Source organism: Xenopus laevis, chromosome 3S (assembly GCF_017654675.1).
Source record: "Xenopus laevis strain J_2021 chromosome 3S, Xenopus_laevis_v10.1, whole genome shotgun sequence".
NCBI classification, from domain to species: domain Eukaryota; kingdom Metazoa; phylum Chordata; class Amphibia; order Anura; family Pipidae; genus Xenopus; species Xenopus laevis.
The window spans coordinates 54588288-54610578 of record NC_054376.1 but is presented as its reverse complement, the minus strand read 5'-3'; the positions used below and the strand labels follow the sequence as shown (position 1 = coordinate 54610578).

The 22291-nt window shown below is 37.8% G+C and overlaps 1 protein-coding gene across 2 annotated transcripts; it reads right to left on the bottom strand.

Moving 5' to 3' along the window:
• Positions 1-1387: 1387 nt before the first annotated feature.
• On the bottom strand, positions 1388-22014 carry LOC108712939 (aquaporin-9). Of its 2 annotated transcripts, none has more exons than XM_018255479.2 (6): positions 21777-22014; positions 15217-15343; positions 6396-6533; positions 5810-5928; positions 5205-5422; positions 1388-2990 (listed from the first exon to the last, which is right to left on the bottom strand). In XM_018255479.2, exons 1-6 carry the CDS (start codon positions 21915-21917, stop codon positions 2813-2815), a joined length of 921 nt encoding a protein of 306 aa, XP_018110968.1. In that variant the 5' UTR covers positions 21918-22014; the 3' UTR covers positions 1388-2812. The 2 variants fall into 2 exon arrangements, with proteins under 2 accessions (XP_018110968.1, XP_041444254.1); XM_041588320.1 differs by lacking the exon at positions 21777-22014 and adding an exon at positions 16465-16670.
• Between the last annotated feature and the right edge of the window lie 277 nt (positions 22015-22291).

Here is a 22291-nt window from a genome sequence, read left to right as displayed (position 1 = left end):
CAGATAATAGTCTTTATCCTATTATAGATAAAATAGATAAAAACCACCATGAAAGCCTAGGGGGTTATTTACATAAGTCAGATTTTTTTTTTTTTTTTTTTTCTGATCAGAGTTTTAATGGGGATCATTTTTAATAGGAAAAAAACTAAATTTGTTTAAAGATTTATTAAACCCAGAGGCTGCTAAAAGTCCAAATAAAAAAGTACTCCATCTGAAACCTGCCGAGATCATGTAGAAGTCAATGGCTGATGTCCCCTTTACAATTGGAGGATATCATGATCTGCTCTGGATTTAGTACAATAATCCGCATAGTTTGTGGTTTTTGGACGATAACCCAAGAAGTCAAAGTGTTCAGGCGTCAAATCAAAAAGAATCATATGATTCAGATTTTTTCTTGATTTTAACAAAGGGAGTTTGGTTGGTGGTTTTTTTTTTTTTTTTTTAAATAATGAGAATTTTTTAGATTTTAGTAAATAACTAGTGATGGGCGAATCTGACCCGTTTCACATCACCAAAAATTTGCAAAATGAAAAAATTTGCTGAAATGCATTTGTCTATTGGTGTCATTTTCGCTGCGTAACTTGGCAAAAAATGTTACCCATCACTAAAATAACCCCCATAATATTCCTGTGTTTCTGCATTAACTCTTCAGTATACAACTAAATGAGTTGATGGCATTTGGAAGAGCATCATACAGTATTGTCCTTATGTACCAGGATATTGATCATTCTTCTTTCGCTTATATATACAGACTGCAGAAACCCACATAGGGACCACAGCAAAAGACTGACACAAATATTTTTTAATTTGTCTTTCTATTTATTATTTTCTTGGTACAGTATTGATAGATTTACGCCCTTGAACGTGTGGTAACAAAACCATAGATAAGATATGGCCAAGAAACAGCTGGTCTGCTCTCCTCTGATAGCTCTCTGTCTGTCTGACAGGCTTCAGTTTGTGTGTCTGCAGCCAGGCCTGAAATTAATACAGAAAGAGGAAGGAGTGGATGGGTTGTTTCTTCTAATGTATTTATAAGTGGCAGAGAAACAGCCCCATGTGGGAATAGCCTATACATTTGGGCAGCACCACTACCCTACATAACAATATGAATATACTATTTATTATTTAATCCGTTAGAACCTGCAGTCTTAGGCTGTAGATCAGGGGTCCCCAAACTTTTTTTACCCGTGAGCCACATTCAAATGTAAAAAGAGTTGGGGAGCAACACAAACATGGGTTGCTTGTGTTGCCAAATAAGGGCTGTGATTGGCTATTTGTTAGCCCCTATGTGGACTTACAACCTACAGGAGGCTCTACTTGGAACTATACTTAGTTTTTAATAATAATAAAACTTGCTTCCAAGCCAGCAATTTAAAAATAAGCACTTGCTTTGAGGACACTGAGAGCAACATCCAAGGGCTTGGTGAGCAACATGTTGCTCAAGAGCTACTGGTTGGGGATCACTGCTGTAGATGAATGAACAAAGTGGTCACTCCCATTCCCACCCAGACTACACTCTAAATTCAATTCAATTGAATTTTGCTTCATCCACTTCTTATTCTGTCCCATTAGACCTGCTCATCCCTACTCGCTTTACCCATGTATCTTCACTCTGAAGTGCATTATGTTTACTGGTATGTACTTGCTAGACTTTTTAATTACTTTAGAGGGATAAAGGTGTTGTTAAAGTGGGCTTCTAAATATTACCTCCAGCTTGCCAGAGAAATGATCAAAGGGTACAAAGGTAAGCTCTTTGAGCAGAGCTCCTTGATCTCATTAGTATTTTGCAACTCTTTTTATTCTTGCAAGACACCTGTGTTTGTTATACTGTATATCAGTGCAAAACACTGCGCTGTATAAACAAACCATGATGGTGATAAAAGTTTTTATCGAAATCCCAGTTGATAAATTGAGACAATACATCACTTTACATAAAAATAGTGTAAATTGCAACATTTTGATCTATAAACGTGGATATGGATAGTGGAATTAATAAACCTCTATTTTATGTTTGTATGTACTGTATTACATGAGTGTGTGATGTGAGAGTCAGTGTAGTCTATATTCTATAGATGAAGCTAGTTGCAAGGGCAAGGAGGGCTAGGATGCTCAAGTTCTAAATGTATGCTAGTGATACCACAGACAGGAGAGGACATATAGTTGAGGTACTTGAGTTTGATAGATAAAGAAAGGAAGAAAGCTCATTAGAGCTAATTAAGGTTGGGCCATTGAATGGCTTGGCAGTTCCTAGTAATCCTGAGCACAGTGGGTTTATTGCTTCATAGTTTGCCCCTTCTTGCAGCAAAATTAATGGCAATGTAAAATACATTTCCTTTTAGATGGGGAACAATATCCGATTGACGTAAAGCTGTTGGCCCCTGACAATAAAATCATTTTACCAGGTAGCATATTTTAATGGTACTGATGATTGATCACAGCTATTACACATTAATGCATGACAAGACCAATCACCTGCAAACACCTTCGTGACCCAGTGTATGGTCCATTAGTGCTTCATTAACACATGGGATTTATGTCCCAGCAATTAAGAGGTCATATGATTATGGCGCAGTACTTTTATCTGTGTGAATGATGGCTAAGAATAAAATGTAAAATGAAAGCCATTAAAAAAAGCGAACATTTTCCTTTTCAAAGTGAGCTGGTAATATTGTGGCTGTTATATGTGCTTCATCACAGTAAAATGTTGTATTCCTTAGATGAGCTTATATTGGTAGGTGGTTGTGGTAACACCACAAGGCAGTATTTGACTCCCAAGTCCAAACAAAGGGTTAGATTAGTCCAAGTGGGCATATCACGCCATGTTGGTAAATTCCTGTTTTTCATAATGATCTACTTCCAGGCTATTATGGGCATCTTCTATGATGTAATCACTGCAATGAGCTTCTATACAGAGCACATAAATGAAGGCACCAATGGCTGCTCCAACCATAGGCCCCACGACAGGAACCCACCACCAGTTATTTCCATATCTGTGCAATAAAAACATACAAAAAAAGCATTATGGAGGTGCATTTTTTCCATTAAACAGAAGTAAAGCTACTGAAAAATTGACGGCATGTAGTTCTCTTTATTAAAAAAAGTAAGAATTTTTATATCCCCAGCAGAGTTCAAAAGCTGCTGCTTCTGAATTAGGGCATACTCATTCTGTGGGGCAAATTTACTTACCTACGAAAATTCGCCAGCGCTGGCTTTGCGCACATCGCAACACTTCACCAGGCGTAAATCCGCCTGGACAACACTAATTCACAAAGATCCAAAGTTGCACACAGGGTACCGAACGCTTGCGAATTTACGCTAGTGAAAATGTGATCAGCAGTTCAAAGTTATACTAGCATTGGCTAATCTGCATACTGCGTGCAGTTAAAGTACAATGCCCGTATATGGTGCAGCAAATACATTACACCACACAAGGCCAGGGAACCTTAATAAAATTGTTACAATGCCCTACACATGTGCCCAAAATATAGTTTAGGTGCCAAATGTTATCAAATGTAGGGGGGGAAGGTGGGTACCCCAAGAAAATGTTTTTGATCTTTTTCAGCCTATTACCCTGTAAAAAGGAAAAGACGCCAGCAGTTTTTGGGAATTTTCAACAAAATTTCAAGTAAGTCCTATCTACTCCATTGCACTCCGCGTAGTAACACTCTTTCACCAGAGAGAAATTGAGCCAGCGTTAGCCATTTCTCCCTTTAGTGAATTTGCCCCTATGGGTGTTGTAAGGCTCTGGTTGAAGGCAATGTTTGCAGCAGTGCTCCAGCCTATCACATCCTTGCCATGGCTGCTGCCCAGTATGCATAGAGAAATATACTGGTCAACCACATGTTATAAGGGTGCATCCACATGGTGCTTTTTTATGCATCTGATATCATTGGAGGTGAAAGATAGACAAAGTTCCGTGCTGAATTAACTGAAATGGATGTTGTATTCATTCTCTCTCCCCCCCCCCCCCAATTTAAGCTGCGTGGGAATGCTTTGTGTATATAATCAATATATAAACAAAAGTAGTTCTAAAAAGTAGATGCTCCTATGTACTGTCTGGAGCAGCAGCCAGAAGTTAATGGGTAGGGGTCTCTGCTTACAGCTGCAAAAACATTTTGATGCTCCAGACTGTAGACCCACCAGCCCTCTCATCTATGCTGAGCTTTGGGGTAAAGTAGGTGTAACAACAAGCTATTATTAATTATTAAAAGGGTACAAAAAATGTGAATGTAGAGGTAGGTGTCCCAGGAGTGCAGAATCCAGGATTCAGTTCAAGATTCCAACAAAAACTAGTTTTCAGAACTCTTCTTCAATGGAGCAATTTGTCATCATATCTAGGAATTATCAACAGTAGCTAGCAGTGGTAATTCTCTTTGGGGGCAATGTAATAATTCAATTACCATGGTGCTAGAAAGCTAATTGGGGCAGGTGTATATGGTTATAAAATTACCATAATCCAATCATCATGTTGCCATGAAGCTCATTGAGGCAGGTGGTACCTATTTAAGTTAAATGACTGAAGGGCTAAATTGGTGTTAAACTGCTGGGGTAAAACTATTAGAATAGCATTGTATGTGGCCAATGGGTTGTGTCATAAGCCCCAACCTTCTTTTTTGAGATTGAGCTTTGCAACTTTCTATTAATAGCATCTTTCAAACAATTGTCTTCTTTACGGTGCAGTTTGCTATCCTCAAATCACTGTCCCATTTATAATACTGGCATCCACCCCCTAGTTGTCTAAATGGTCACCAAAATGATCTTGTTGTTGTTTTACATACAGAGTTTATTGTATAATTGTGGCTTCATTTTACTATACAGTTGCAGGAAGTTAAATTAACCCAGATCAGGTGGGATTAGAAAATTATTTTGCTAATGGTCCTGGAACTGAATAAAGGATTTATGTTACTACTACTGCTATAAAACACAACCCTGATTTTGCAGGACTACAGCTTCCAGACTGTTTTACCCTTGTTAATGTACGAAACTATGCTGGGATTTATAGTCAAGGAAAGATTTAGTGTAGTGGAGTAGCAGTGTTTGGATCCTTTTTATATTTTACTACAGAATTCCTTACTACCCCACTTTGGTTTGCCATGACCTGGATGTATAAAAACCTTTGTAGATATAATCAGCAATGGTTAATTACAATAATAAAAAATGTGCTATTTCTACAACTTATTTCATAATTGTTCAAAAAGACCTACGTGAATACATCCATGCCCCATCCAGCCATAGCAGTGAAAATCCTTGGTCCCAAATCTCTTGCAGGATTCATTGCACATCCAGAATTCATTCCAAGTGACAATCCTAAAAGCAGAATGAGAAGCCCAACCGCAATTGGTTCTAGCCCCTTAGGCGTTCCCAAATTCTTGTTGTCAAATATTGCAAATACTCCAATGAGTAGGAGAGCAGTAGACATCACCTGTAAGATATGCAAATATAGCCTGATTTTCAGAGCTGCTTAGTTGCTAAAGCATCACTTGAATTAAAATTTTGCATTTCAGAGAGAGCACCCACACTTATCTAGAGGAGGGGAAACAGTCAATCAAAAAAGACCTCTATCTGTCTGTCTATCTAAAACAGAAATGTCCTTATCCTGAAAGCTCACCTAAACAAGATAGTATAAGTGGATGCACACTAACTAGGCAGTGCCTTAGTACTAACCAATTAATTAAACATGAGTATCTTCCTTGGGGAGCCAAGTTCTTGACATCAGCCAAATCACAGCACCCATCCTTCAATTTCCTTAGTACAATATACAGTATCCAGTGTTATTTGTGGCTGTTTTTTCTGGCAATCTTTTACTCACCTGATCTGCAAAACCACCCAAAATAGACAGATAGGGTTGTGGATATGTTGCAAAAATGTATGCAGTGGCATTTGGACCATCAACTGTAAGGATCCCTCCTGTGTAATTATATAGTGCATCTGAAAAATATGACAACAATCAAGAATGACTTTTTTTTATATAACAAGTACAACACTTTTACAAGAAGAGATTTCCAGGGTCATGAATTTTGAGCTGGTTTTCTGCATGATTGAAGTAGTACAAAAAAGTGAAAGTGAAGGGAAATTCCACTGCTCCTTGTTCACATGTATGGATTTTATAGGACATACTGTACTTATCAAAGGGGTAAAATGAGAGTGCACCCTTTTATATATAAATATGCCCCTAAAATCCTGAGAAAATCCTGCTGGAATATTATATTAAGCAAAAACTATATTAACTGTTGGAACTTAAGCTTGATCTGCCTTGACCACAAAGATGACATAGTACTGAAGAAAATGTGAGCAGAAAAAGATGCAGACAATGGTTTATGGATCACTCAAATTATTTAGTTACTCATGCGGCCAAACATATCCTAAAATAATTGTCATATGAAAACACTACTCACCATAATAGATGCCAAAAATTGCTGCAGATCCAGCCATTGCACCTAAAAACTGTGCACTTACATAGAAAGGAAACTTAGCCCACTTTAGTCTTCCTGTTAAACACATGGCAAAGGAAACTGCCGGGTTTATATGGCCACCTGATAAGGAAGAAGCAATAAAATCAACTTGGATTATTCTAAGAAAGTGGCACTTTTTAATACAATGTTACACATTAACATTTATAAAAGTATTTATTTTAGGAAATAAATGGTCAGACACTAAGGCAATATCTGGATTGCTAAATTGCATTGTAGCAAATATGCCGGGCATGCATATTATGACACCCACATGCCTAGGCTGATTATTTAACCCATATTGTATATCTGTTGAATAAGGTCATTGATCTGTGTGTTTTTTTTTCAACAAACGCTACAAAATTGCTGTGATCTCTGAGATTTATTAGTCCAATCAATTATTTTGTGGGTGATGGAAGAACAGATAATTACTGTATATAGTTTGATCAAAAAGTATAACCCCTAAAGATGCAAAAAGTAATACCATAACAGTAACTAGATACGGCTGAACACAGATCAATGAACCTGCTCTATAAGTTTGTTGGTTACGCTATATCGATGGCCTATTGTATGGGAGGGTTCTGTTGAGACTCTACAGGACTGTTTTAATCACCTAAATGATGATAATTTGAAACTTACCTATACATATAGTCACCAAAAGGTAGACTTTCTAGATATAACTATGAAAGATATAACTATGAAGAACAAACTATCTAGAAAGATGAAAATGGACAGTTACAAACTGATATCTATCACTGCCAGAATTGCCGCCCTTTTTACTTTACCTGTTTTCTTTTATTCTTTTTTAGTACCAACAACTTTCGCAGTTCAGCTTAGGAAGCACTATACATTAACTATTTAATAATTCCCATTTTGCCTCCTTACACTCATATACCCAATGATAAAAAAGCAAGAAACTGCTCTGATTATGATATTTTCAGACAAAGAGCAGAAATGTCAACAATATTAAAGGTTGGAACAACCTGTAGAACCTGGAGTATTAAGAAAGGCTGGAACAACCTGTAGAACTCCTAGACACAACCGAAAGATGCCAATAGTAATACAGAAAATATAAGATTCATTACTACCTATTACAATCAATGGAGTGAGAGGGTAAGAAATACAAAACAAGGAACTGAATAATTCAGAGGCTATTCTGGGACAGAGAGGGTGGCGACTTGATAAGAAACAGTGATAGGGATTACGCCAAAATCAAATTTGATGTCTCTGAGAGGACATAGTGATGAGCGCGTGTTATAAACATTGTACACTTCCGAATCACTTCTTATACACTTAGCATGACTGAGGTGTCAACCTAACCTATATTTACCCAGTTTCTTATAATCACCTCCCCCGGGTCGGTAGGTCTGATATATGATCCAAGATTTTCTAAGGGGATATTGATAGTTCCTTAAGGCAATACATACTGTATGTACCTTTATACAATATGAATAGAGCCTATCCCAAAGAAACTATATGACTTGAATCATAAGATATCAAAATTATAATTGGTTTTGATTTCATCTTTTTCTCTGACTATAATTTCTAATCTAAGTGAATAAAAGTTAAGTTTGAATTGGTTTCTATATCCTCTTAATGGAAACATTCTCTGGGTTCACTATTCATTTTCTAACACTGAATTGTCTGCTGTGTGAGATTCAGCTATGAGTTTTGTGTTTCACGTGATAAGCAAAACTTGTCCTTACATAGGGGCAGATTTACTAAGGGTCGAATATCGAGGGTTAATTAACCCTCGATATTCGACTAGGAACTAAAATCGTTCGACTTCGAATATCGAAGTCGAACGATTTAGCGCTAATCCTACGATCGAAGGATTATTCGTTCGATCGAACGATTAAATCCTTCGAATCGAACGATTCGAAGGATTTTAATCCAACGATCGAAGGAATATCCTTCGATCAAAAAAACGCTGGCAAGCCTATGGGGACCTTCCCCATAGGCTAACATTGACTTCGGTAGCTTTTAGCTGCCGAAGTAGGGGGTCGAAGTTTTTCTTAAAGGGATCCTGTCATCGGAAAACATGTTTTTTTCAAAACGCACCAGTTAATAGTGCTACTCCAGTACAATTCTGCACTGAAATCCATTTCTCAAAAGAGCAAACAGATTTTTTTATATTCAATTTTGAAATCTGACATGGGGCTAGACATTTTGTAAATTTCCCAGTTGCCCCTGGTCATGTGACTTGTGCCTGCCCTTTAGGAGAGAAATGCTTTCTGGCAGGCTGCTGTTTTTCCTTCTCAATGTAACTGAATGTGTCTCAGTGGGACATGGGTTTTTACTATTGAGTTTTGTTCTTAGATCTACCAGGCAGCTTTTATCTTGTGTTCGGGAGCTGTTATCTGGTTACCTTCCCATTGTTCTTTTGTTTGGCTGATTGGGGGGGGAAAGAAGGGGGTGATATCACTCCAACTTGCAGTACAGCAGTAAAGAGTGATTGAATTTTATAAGAGCACAAGTCACATGACTTGGGGGAGCTGGGAAATTGACAATATGTCTAGCCCCATGTCAGATTTCAAAATTGAATATAAAAAAATCTGTTTGCTCTTTTGAGAAATGGATTTCAGCGCAAAATTCGGCTGGAGCGGCACTATTAACCGATTCATTTTGAAAAAAATGTTTTTTCCTATGACAGTATCCCTTTAAAGAGACAGTACTTTGATTATCGAATGGTCGAATAGTCGAACGATTTTTAGTTCGAATCGTTCGATTCGAAGTCGAAGTAGTAGTCGAAGGTCGAAGTAGCCCATTCGATGGTCGAAGTAGCCAAAAAAACACTTCGAAATTCGAAGTTTTTTTAATTCGAATCCTTCACTCGAGCTTTGTTAATGTGCCCCTAACAGTATAATTGAGACACACTTTAGTTGGCATTCTATTAAGAACTTACACTTATGAAAAACACTTTTTTCACAACATAATCTGGACTGTGCAACAATTTCACTCCTCCTGGAGTTTCTCAGTGGTTGTAGTATAACAATTGGAGGTGTCGGCACGTCCAGTTCAGCCAATTCTTAGGAGAATTAGTTAGGAGGAGTGGAAAATATTATAAATTACTGATGATAGTCTGTAGTCTTTGTGTATCTGTTAATTTTACAGTGAGGAAAAACTTTTTTATAGTCTGAACTTGTAGGACTGCTCTCACAGTGGAATTGTGCTATCTGGTGCCAAAGGGCAAAACATGACACTCAGCTGCTATTTCAGTCGAAGGATAGGTAGGAAAAAAGTCACATGTAAGCCCCCTCCTATGTAATCATGCGCTCAACTAGGGCAAACACGTAAGAACTCCGTAGGATATTAAGCCACTTATATTGCATCAAATTGAAAAAGTATCAATTTATGAAGATGTTATTCAACTATTCTAATACGTTCCAAGGATACACTGTAGCAAAGAAAAGTATCACAGGCAGGAGACCCAGGATAAATTGTGTTATGTATTTAAACTGTTTTGGATAATAATTAAATTCATTGTAATACTTGATACATTTAAAATTGTCAGAATTCTTTTTAATTGACTTACAGCATACCTTCCAACATTTGAAAAATGTAAAGAGGGACCAGAATATACATTTTTTTTTACCATGCCCATTTTATGGCCACACCCCCTAATTAACTTGTCCATTTTATAAAATTAGGCAGGTTATGAAGATTTGAACACATTTTTGGGAGTTTTATGTGTTAACAGTTTTGCTAATTAAGGTGAAATTGCCATTTAACATAGTTACATAGTAAGCTTGGTTGAAAAAGACACACGTCCATCAAGTTCAAACTTTTAAGTCTATATATAACCTGTCTTAACTGTTTGCGTATCTTAATTTGTTACAAATGTTTCTAAGTGCAGGTGCTGAGTATTCCAAACTTTATTTTAATATAGTTTCAGAAACTCTTTCTTTTTTTTGGCGTCAGTGCAGGAGATTAAAGACAAACTCGTGACATTTCAGTAAGAAATCCAGAACTGCAGGCTGAGCTATCAAAATAAGGACTATACCGCAGAAAACAGGACAGTTGCGAGGAATGTAATACAGGAGCATAGTTATGTGTTGGACAAGCTTTTGTATATAAATTAACCAGTGAGCTGTACATTCAGTCACTGGATCAAACTTGCATATCTGACCTTGTGTACCTTGGGTTAACTGGAAAGAGTTGCTAGACATAAGCAAGCTCTCCTGATACAAAATGCTTTACTAGAACAGGTCTGATGCACCATGTATAGTATGGAATATCTCAATGCAAGTTGGGAAGTAATTAGTGCCAATTCAATGGCAGATGGGGTGCAATCGCTGCATTTGCACTGTCCTTAGCATTGGAATTTGTGTAGCAGCTTTATTCTTTTATAGAATAAAAAGATTTATGTTTATGCCGGGGTTCTTAATAAATGCTTTGGCTAGTTTAGGTTTCTTTTTTTTTTAATGTAAACTTGAGCATATGAATCACGCTAACAATTTGTTGACATTAATAGACAACCTGTCATTGCATTATTATTCCTAAACTAACCCAAAGCATCCAGATATTATTTTAAGTGGAATGAGTCTTATAACCCAGCTATTAAGCTCCAAACATTTTAGCATGAAATACCGTTGTTCCAGTGTTTTCAAATCATCTAATTTGCTTGGCTAGATCTCCAGCAGATGGTTAACCTCAAACAGTCAAGGGCTAAGATTTGTACCCTCAGCAGCTCCTGGTGTAGTTCTGCCTTTCCTGTGACTGAGACTTGTATAATCAAGGGTTACACAGTCAAAACCAAATATTTTTAGAGACGTTTTTAATTAAGTACATGTAAATAGGAACCACATAGGCAAAACCCACTAATTTCGTTCTTAACTAATCCAGTCTCGTGAGCTATGTGTATGGGCATGAAAAACAGAGCAATTAGTATGTTATTGGTATCCAACAGAAGTAACCCAAAAACAAATTATCTATGGCATGAACACGCTGGAACTCCTGTGTCAGAGCCGTAGATCCTATGATCTGATGCATGGAAAGGGTTAATTGTCTGTGCACAATAGAAATGCTTTTTCATATTCGAGCTAGCTACAAAAAAATCTACAGGTTATGCATCAGATCCTGTGTTCATTTATTTTTCAAAAATATAAGGCTTTCCCTCCTCATGCCCCGTTATCTATATTTACTTGCTCAATGGAATTGAAACCTCTAGTCTAGCAAACATGAACTAAAAGCATCAAGGCCATTTGTAGCTCTTGCTTGGCTCAAAGGTTATGTTTTGTGACAACATTGCAGTGCACATATTTTATAAATAAAATGACCAGGTATGGGAACATTTAACCAAAAGCCTATTATTCAAAAAGCTCCCAAAATACAGAATTTACATTTTCTACAGAGCTCTATAGCAAAAAATTCCTTTTTTTTTCTTTCAATTTCCTTATACTTGATGGTAAGCTGTATGGACCATATTAGTTATAACTGTTTTTGTAGCACTTAGTTCCTATGCATTTCAGGTGCTATTATAGTATTTCATTTTATGCAGCATTTCTAATTATGCATACACTGTATTTAATTTGCATATAGTCCAGTTATGGCTTTCATTGTATATCCGTTGGTTTATTAAACAAATCTTTGAGAAAACAATCACTTTTATAAGAGCCTGAAAGCACCTGAATAGAAAACCATTTAAATGTTACATTTTAAACAGGGGCGCTCCACCAATGAGGCTCGTTGAGCCACTCGCCTCAGGCGGCACGCCCCCCCGGTTGCCAGGGGCGGGAATAAATGTAACTAAGTGCCGAATTTCCAGTTTTCAACACAGAAATTCGGCTCTTCTAGTGCAGAGAGTGCAATTAGCGAGGCGCACTGCCCCCGACCCCCTCCGGTGCTGAAAAGGTAAGCACCATGATCAGGTTTGGAGGTGGCAAAGGGAGGCCGCCTCAGGCGGTGAAAAGCCAAGGATCGCCGCCGATTTTAAGATTCAAAATGTCAATATGGGAGTTATTTACTAGAATCCAAATGTTTCTCACATTTTTACAGTATTTATCAATAAATTTACTAAAATAAAATCTGGTGCGGGCAAAGACTTGATAAAATTTTTCAGATTATCGCCCAAAAAACACAATTTTTTTCAAATTATTGTACGAAATCCAGTGCAGATCATGATATCTTCCGAATGTAAATGGGACTTCTGTCATTGATTTCTACATGACCTTGGCAGGTTTGGAGTCTTTCAATGATACAGTCCCACTCTCTACTCCGGGTGGATAAATGTAGATTAACACAGTTAGCGATACCTGCCCCAAGGTACCTTTCCCTTTGGTAGCCACTCCCACTTGGCAGGTATACAAGTAAGACCTGTCCTCACACCGGGGACACATAATGATTTCAACAGGCAACCAACAGCTGAACAGGAAGCAAGGGTATCCTGCATCCAGGTTACCCTGATTTTAGTACGACTCATAGGTTACCAAATATCTGCTTCTTTGACTGTGCTTAATGAGTGGCTGCTTCAGGCAAGATTCAAAGTACAATGGCCAATTATCTACCCTAAATTAAAGGAATGTATTAGGAATGTTTATACCATATAAGCAACTGTCACCCCTATATATAATTAATTTTGCAGCTAGCATGTGAAATGTTAAAAATATTTGTATTGAATGGGAGAGGGAATATTGTTCATGAAATCTGTGGATCAGTCTTCTACATATAATGCTGATCTTAAGGGAATAGGCTAGGTTACCTTGAGGGGGAAAGCAACTGCATATAGTTCTTTAGCAGGTTCACATGACCAAATTCAAACACCTCTGAAGCAGGGTCCAATTTAAGTCTATCTGATCACTCTCTACATTAGTACTGATTGCCTTTTATTATCAATTTTTATACTCTGGGCCATCATTGAAAACCCCTTTTCCATCACTATTATAAATGATTAAATAACAGAATGCAGTGTTACCTTATAAGGGGATGGTATTCATCCTTCTGCTTTTGGCACCCGTTCTTAAAGCTATTCCTTATTGCCTAGTTCAAATTATGAATTACTAGTATTAGACAGGTTGTTGCCTACCTGAGTGCTTTCATGTAATTGCAAATCCAATAGGCTCAGCTAAGTGGTATTGAGGTTCTAAACCCTGACCTTTTCCATTCATAAATGCATTGAAATTCTGACCATTATTGATCTGCTTTTTGTTATTAAAGACCATCCTTCAAAATTATTATATGCTTGACAAATTACTTAAACTATTATTTCAGCTGTCTAAAACTCACAAAACCTATTGGTTGTGAACTGGATGATTCCTTTGCATGCAAGTCTCTCTGTTCTGTGAATGTATCTAACCCCAATGATTTTGTTGGCATTTTGGACTGTGATATAAGGTAATGGACCAACACATCAGTGACATTTTACAGCTAAAGTACTATAGAGGAACTACAAAAATCATTGTTTGTGTTACTGCTTTGCCTACCTAATCAGAATATACAATACAACTGACATACACGTGCATTCATCCACTGTACGAATAAGTTAATGTGGTAAAAGATTTGCTGGTACATTCAAACACTGTTGGGAGATCTCTCTCAAATCCACTACAAAATGTAGCCACACTGACCTTAAAGGGAGCCAACTGAGATGGGAAGTTGGCACTTGTAATATAAATGTACCAGCAAGCTATGTGAGACACATACAATCACAAGGGTTTCAGCTGCCCAAGATTTTAGGCGCTAGTACATATATACTTTCATAAAAACCCTATCTCTTGCATTCTCAACTTATTTGAGGGAGTCAATATGTATGCTTCAAATAACGGGACATATTCTTTTTGATTAGGGAAATTCTCTCACTGTATATCTCATGAAAACTCAGTAGAAGTCTATGGGTAAATTTGGAACTGTATTAGATGATACATTTTTGTCATCACATTGAATATGACCTGATACGTAAAGGTTTTTAGCTGGCCATAAACTTACACAAATTATTATACACAAAAAAGCTGTACAGAAAAGCAAGTCCTAGACCAGATCAGAAGCCCATTATCTGCATATTAAAATAGAAACCCTGCAATTCAAAAGGCTACACTATATGGTCAAAAGTATCTAGACACATGGCCATTGAACATATCATTCATAAACTGGGGATATTAATATGACATTAGTACTTTATTTTCTGCTATAATTGCCTCTGCTCTTCTATTGGGGCTTCCCAATAGATTATAGAACATTGTTGGTGACATATGCTTCCATTCAGCCAAAAGAGCATTAGTGAGTTAATGATGGCAGGAAGAGGCTTGGCTCACAGTTGGAAATCCAATTAATTCCACGGGTCTTCAGTTGAGTTAATGTGGGCCAGTCTGCTCCCATCCAAGCAAACTCCCTGTATGGACCCCTGTTTGTGCATGGGGGGGGGGGATTATTATGATGGAACTGTAAACATTAAAATCTCAGATTAGATGTGATCTTGATTTCTATTTTTACTACTATTAAAGAGTCACTATAGCATCATTGATCCACTGCCAAGAAGCTGGTGTACCGTCACTGTGGGCATGAGAATGGGAATAGACCTGTAAATCAAACTATTCATGGCAAGGAACAACTCTGAAAACCTAAGCAAAAAGATAGCAAAAACCATGACAACATAGGCATATCCGTCTACTAAGCACTTTACAGGGAAATGTAAAAGTAATGTTAGTAAATTCATTTTCATTATTATTTGACCACCTGAAGTTAAGCAGCTTTATAGAGTTCCATTTTATTTTAGTTGGAAATAATACACAGATTGAGAGTTTTAATAACCCTTTTAACATGAATTACTTACCTGATACCCCTCCAGCGACATACACTGCTATAGTCACTGCCATTGCAAAGCCCAGGTTATTTGTGAGGTAGGCATCTGATGATCTATTGCTAAGAACAGAGGTTGCAACACAACCACAGCCAAGAATCTGTAAGAGAAGAAGACAACAGTTTAGATGATATGCCTATGGTACAGTTGCATGATGCTCAGGTAAGAAATCCTTGAAAGTCATTAATTTCATTTAAGTTCTCAGGAGCCTGGTTATATGTTAATTCTCACTGACATGAACACTCAGTAGCAATGAATGTGTCCAGTAAGCAACCCTAATGATTCATTAATCATTGGGAAAGGCATGTATTCAATAGTCTGGGAAGCATCTCCTGGTTTTGGTGAACCTTCGCATTTCATAAATCTCAAGTGAACTGACCTCTTTATTTTTACTACAGGGAAGCATTTTTATATTCTATTGATCACAGAACTGAGTAAATATGATTTAGATATTAGCAATATATATTGCTCTATAATTCTCTCATTTTTCCTTAGCAAACCATGAAATGTCGCCCTTGAGGGGAAGCAATATAATGAACAACAGTAAAAAACAACTAAATAATATGTGTCTTTCAATATAGTGCATTGATTAAAATCTTTTAAAGTAATTTGATACCATAAACACCATGACTGAGGACAAGCAGATATATAATAAAAATATATGGTGTATTTAAGTATGTAGTCTTTAAAATAAACGCTAATCATAATGATGATAAATGTACTTTGATATTAACATAATCCACAGTTTTGTACTATTCTGACCTTTAAATACCATGTGATATAGTGAGCAACACTGTTAAGATATGTTTGGCCAACAAGCCATCAACTTATTATGAGAACAAAAAACACATGTGCCCTTCGTTTTAAAAAAAGAAGACCCCCAACTTAGAAGTATTGGTTATATTCAGTTTATTTCACATTCACATATGTGAACACATGAGAAAACGGTTTGCAATCCATTGAAAAGACAATATTGCACAGTTATTCAAGTAAACCAGATGCAATTCCTATTCACTTAAATTTTTAGATGTTTCATCACCCATGCCGGAAGCAACTTAGAGTGTTTTTACTAAAAATCCTGTAAGTGCTTACAGTATATACTAGAGTATAAGCCGAGTTTTTCAGCACCCAAAATGTGCTGAAAAACTCTACCTCTGCTTATACTCGAGACAGTACGCGAAAAGCTGCAAAACAGGCTGTGCTTCAGGAGCTCCTGCGTACTCTCTCTCATGCGTATCCTGGCGGAAGTGCTTCAGTGCCTCATCAGGTAGCGCCTCCCGGCTTGTGTGTGTGACGCTGGAGGTGTCTATGTTTCTGAGCGGGGAGAGGAGTCGGTTCTGGGGATGGATGGGACAAGGGAAGCGACAAGGAATCCCTTAGCCCTTCCCTGGGATCTTTTCTCCATCTGGCTGCATGCTGTGTGTGTGTGTGGTGATTTGATCTGGAGCTGGGACAGACCGTGGAGGTGAGTGTGTGCGGCGTAGAACTTGCTGCAACTTTCCTATCACGTCTGATCTGGCCACACAACTATGTTCAACCTCAGTCTCTCCAGCCCTCCTTCAGCTTCAGCCCCCACTGTGCTCAGTTCACTGGCTTGTAGTTCGCTGGCACCTGCACACAGTCGGGATCAGAAGCGTGTGTTCTGCTCAATATGTCCTAAAATGCATTTCTCACCCCAGGCTTATACTCGAGTCAAGTTTTCCAGTTTTTGTAGGTAAAATTAGGTACCTCGGCTTATACTCTGGTCGGCTTATACTCGAGTATATATGTAATGTACCCTTATGTAAATTGCATATTGTAGACACAGAGAAAACTAAGCTTTTCATCTCCAAACAAATTTTGCCGATGGGTTAAAGGAACGATTTATGGCTTTATTTTAGTAAACAACTTAAAAAAATTAAAGCGCATTAGGTGAAAGTCATACTGGGGTATTTCAGCTCCAAGCACTATTAGTATACAGTTATTGGACCGTTATCCAGAATGTTTGGGACTGGGTTTTTCGGATAAGGGGTCCTTATTAATTTAAACATGAATTAAACCCAATATGATTGTTTAATTACATCTTAGTTGGGGTCAAGTACAAGGTACTGTTTTATTATTACAGTAAAAGTATTTATTTTTTCAATCTTTGATTAAAATTGAGTCTATGGGAGATGGCCTTCTTGTAAAAATAACTGGTTTCCAGATAACAGATTCAATACCTGTAGTTTGAGAATCAATGCATAACACTTCATAGGTTCCTAGAATTGTCTCAAGGTGTGTATGTATATTTATTTTTGCTTCACAAATGGGTGTGAATTTCTGCTTGATTTATCATTGTTATCCTACTTTAACTTCACCTGCTAAGTCTTTTTTCAGATGATTTTCAGTAGTCATCGGCCCTGGCTTATTGTATTGTACTATAAAAATGTTACAACTGTGATTTAGCACAAATATATATATTAATAAATAATATAGGAAGCAGATTGCACAAAACTATATTTTATGAGCATACATAAAGGGGGTATTTACTAAAACTCGACTTTTCAAGATTTATTATGCTCCGAAGCTGCTGAAAATCTGAAACCAAAAATACTCTTTACTTACACTTCCGTGCAGTTTCTGTTTCGCAACAACTGCACATGCGGCTGAAGAAGGTGCCCATTAACTTCGCTGGACAAAATCTGCACAGAGGGGCAAGTAAAGAGTTAGGGCCATTTGCCCAGGGAGGCAGCTAGGCTGGGGGGGGGGCCTATGTAGGGTAGGGGTGTTTTTTTTTTTCAAGGGTTTGTTGTCCTTTAAAGGGAGTATTTTTGGATTCAGATTTTTAGCAGCTTCAGAGCATAATAAATCTAAAAAACCCCGACTTTTTTCCTCTTAAAATTCTAATTTTTCCCCTTTAAAAACTCAAACAGAAAAATGCAAGGTTTAATAAATAAGCCCCTAAGAATTATGTCATGTTTTTGTCCTCTTAAAGGAGTGGTTTACTGTTAACTTTAGCATTGCATGGTTAATTCTAAGCAACTTTTCAATTGGCCTTCATTTTATCTTTTTTTTTTTATTATAGTTTTTGAATTATTTGCTTTGTTTTTGTGACTCTTTAACGCTTTCAAATGGGGGGGGGGGGGGGTCACTGACCCCATATAAAAACAAATGCTCTAAGTTTTTCAAAAGTATTATTGCTGCTTTTTATTACTCACCTTTGTGATCAGGCCCTGTCCTATTCATATTCTAATCTCTTATTCAGATCAATGCAGGAGAGCTGCTGAATCAAAAACTACAAATAATAAAAACCAAACAGGAACTTTTTAACCAAATTCGATACACCAGACAGATGGATTTTCTGATAGCTTTATGTAACAATACTGAACACTTTAATAAAATTTGGAATAATTGGGATTTAAACCAAGAGGTGATCTCCAACTGAAATGCTACTCCCCATTAAAGGAGAAACAAAACCTTAATAAAAAAAACTTTCAGAGAATAATTCAGAGAAATCACATACCAAAAAACTGTTCAGTTAAAAATGTTAAAAAATGCTAATAACCCACACTCAGCATATACTACAAAGGATATGGTACTTTAAGCAATGCATGCAAGAGCACTTAAAGGAACAGTAACACTAAAAAAAATAAAGCGTTTTAAAGGAATCACATTATAATGTAATGTTGCTCTGCACTGGCAAAACTGGCTTCAGAAACACAACTATAGTTTATATAAATTTACACTTATTTTTTGGTATTACTGTTCCTTTAACAAACTAGGGTTACAGAATAAAGATGGGATCCGAAGGTCTGCTCAAAATAGCTCACAATCAAAAATAACTGGCTGGATCCCCAGCCCCACGACTGGCTAGAACTTTAAGTATTAATGAAACCTCATGAGTGTTAAAGGAGAATTAAACACTACAAATGAATACAGCTAAAAATCCCATCTTTTATACACTGAATTTATTGCACCAGCCTAAAGTTTCAGCTTCTCAATAGCAGCAATAATCCATGTCTTCAAACTTGTCACAGGAGGTCACCATCTTGGAAAGTGTCTGCGACACTCACATGCTCAGTGGGCTCTGAGCAGCTGTTGAGAAGCTAAGCTTAGGGGTTGTCTCAAATTAAATGAGGTTGGCCTGTAATAGAAACTTATGCTAAAGGGCAGATAATTGAATTCTGGCACTAGTTTCACTGGTTTCTGTGCTGCCATATAGTAATCATCTGTATTAATTACTAATCAGCCTTATATTGTGACATTTATATTCTATGTGTACTGTATATATTCTATGTGTACTGTGAGTGGGTCCCTCAGCACAGAGCATGTGCAGTGAATCAACAGAAAAGAAGATGGGGAGCTACTGGGGCATCTTTGAGGGCACAGATCTTTACTGCTAAATGGTTGTGGTTGCTTTGGGCTGGTATAAAAGTCCAACACATAATGTACAACATAATGTACGACATAACGCCAAAAGCATGAAAAAAATTGAACTACTAAACCCTGGTCAGGGTTATAGGTGCAGAAATTGTTGACAGAGCACTTTGGACATTGGCAAAGATAAATTATGCGCAATAAGACATATGATATTAACATCAAACGTCTGGTCAAATAATAATTACAGGTCAAAGCTGCCACCATCAGGCATTATGGGCAGAGACATGCAAATCACTCCTTTATGTCCCTGTGGACAACTATGCATCTAGAACTGCTGGTTTTATAGCACAAATACAACCAATTAGTTCAGAGCCATATATCCAAACTTACAGACAGCCTGTTTCAGTGCAAGATATTGGAACATGGCTTCTGAGTGGGTAGGACTTGGAGAGCAGAGAAACCATCTTAGGGCAGAGACAGACGAGATGATTAGTCGTCCGGCGACAAATTGTCTCTTCTTCGGACGACTAATCTCCTCAAACTGGCTTCCCGTCGGCTAGAATCTATATAGACGGTGGGATAGCACAGCATAGTTTGTTTTCTGAAGTCGCCCGAAGTTTTCTTGTGAAGCAACTTCAGAAAACTAATTGCTCCGACTGCCATGCTGCCGGTGATTTAGATTCTAGCCGGTGGGGAGGCAGTTTGGGGAGATTAGTCGCCCGAAGAAGAGGCAAATTGTCGCCAGGCAACTAAATCTCCCTGAATCTTCTCATCTGTCTCTGCCCTTATATGCACTTAATAAAGCAAAAAGCTTAAGTTTCCAAGCTCAAATTATAACCACTTGATCCAACAATAATGGGATTCCTCTAAAACAAGAACTGGACTTCTAAGGAGTCAGGTACACATACATGGACAGATTTAAGCTGTCAGTTCGGGTCCTTTAGACTGATTCAGCAGCTTATCTGCCAGTGTCTCTGATGGGCCTCTCTGACCGATATGCAGCCAAAAATCAACCAGATCTTGATCTGACAAGTTTGAGTCTTCTGTGTGTGATCGAGGACTGTATTGGCTAGTTGATGCAGTCCTTGTCCGCTCTGAGCCTATTCCCGGCATTGCAATTCGATCATTTGGCCCCAGGGCTTAACAACCAGATTAGCCCAATTTCACCTGCTTTTGGTGGGTATATCGGAGGGGAAAGATCTAATTGTTTGGTGACCCTTGCCTTTCTCCGCAGGCGCGTCCATGTCATGTGGTCTTAGCCTAGCCTTATCCTCTGAGATAAACTGTGCTTCACCAGCTTGGACTTGGTACATTCGACGAAGCTGTCTTACACCAACATTATAGATATATTTATAGAGAATTCACTAGTTATTTAGAACATCTGAAATTCACCTGGTTACTTATAGCGATTGGTAACCTGCAGCCTTCCGGACATGGCTGGGCTGCAAGGATGTTGTGGGTGGTGGATGTTATAGTTTAACCACTGTAATGCCAGAAGTTGTCAGATCTACATGCTGTGCTGTACTCAGCTTCTGCCTGATTATTTCTACATTAACAGGGAATATTTGGTGAAATTATAACATTGTAAAGAAAAAAGAGTTACACCACTTGGGATTTCAACATGCGTTAATATTGTATAAGATATATTCCCCCACCACCAACAAATCTAAACTACAAACACTGTAAATGTATGAAATACCATCGATATATAAAATGTTCAGAATGCATAATAACTCATATTCTCATATCTTTTAATACCGCTGTGGTTAATTAACTAAGTAATATGTAAGAAAGTTACTGCATTAGAAATCAGGTTGCTATATTCACTGCCTACAGAGGTTCATGCTGTAACCTTTTATACAGTTTGTATTCCTAAAAACTCTATATTTGGCTGAAAATGCCTTGTGGAGGAACTTTACTTAGTTTGCAGAAGCACTAATCATGCTGCATATTGTGATAACAGGAAACTGAATTCTGAATCTAAACTAAGAGTCAAGTTTTGGCATTAAGCAGGAAACAAAATGAGTTACATGTCAGTAGCAGGTCTATTTCATGAAAGTAGCTTTATTGTGGATAAGTATAGTTCGCCTTCACAATCTATGAAAGCCTTAGCCAAGCAGTACATAGCGGCAGTCATATTCCCACATCAGCACAGTCACACGCACAGAAACAGGAAAGCAGCTGATACTTACTATCAGTAAACATGTGGCGAAAAACTCAGAGAGTGTTTCTTTTGCCAGGCTGTTCTTCAGAGCTACTTTATGTTTAAACTTTCTGTAGACTTTCATAGTCACACTATTGTAATTGGGGTTTTTCCTGCCAGCTTCAGACATCTTCTTTTCTGCTGTTTTGGCTTCTCGGATAAACTTTACACACGTGGAAGGCGTGAGCTATTACTCCACTGAAAGGACTGATTCATATAGTGCCAGGAAAGTCCTGTGCCTGCACTGTCATTGGTTCTCTGCAAACTGACCCCTTGTCCTGAAATATTCCCACCCTCAGCAGGATGTATTCACATGGACTTTTTTCCCCTCTTATCAGTAGCTATTTACTGTGCATTGTTAACACACTGGAAGCAAACATAAATAAAATCAATGGCATATGATGTGGGGCTGCAGGACATTTAGGGTCAGGGCACACGCTTAGATTCAGGGGGGTTAGTCACCCATCGACAAATCTCCTCTACTTCGGGCCCCTAATCTCCCTG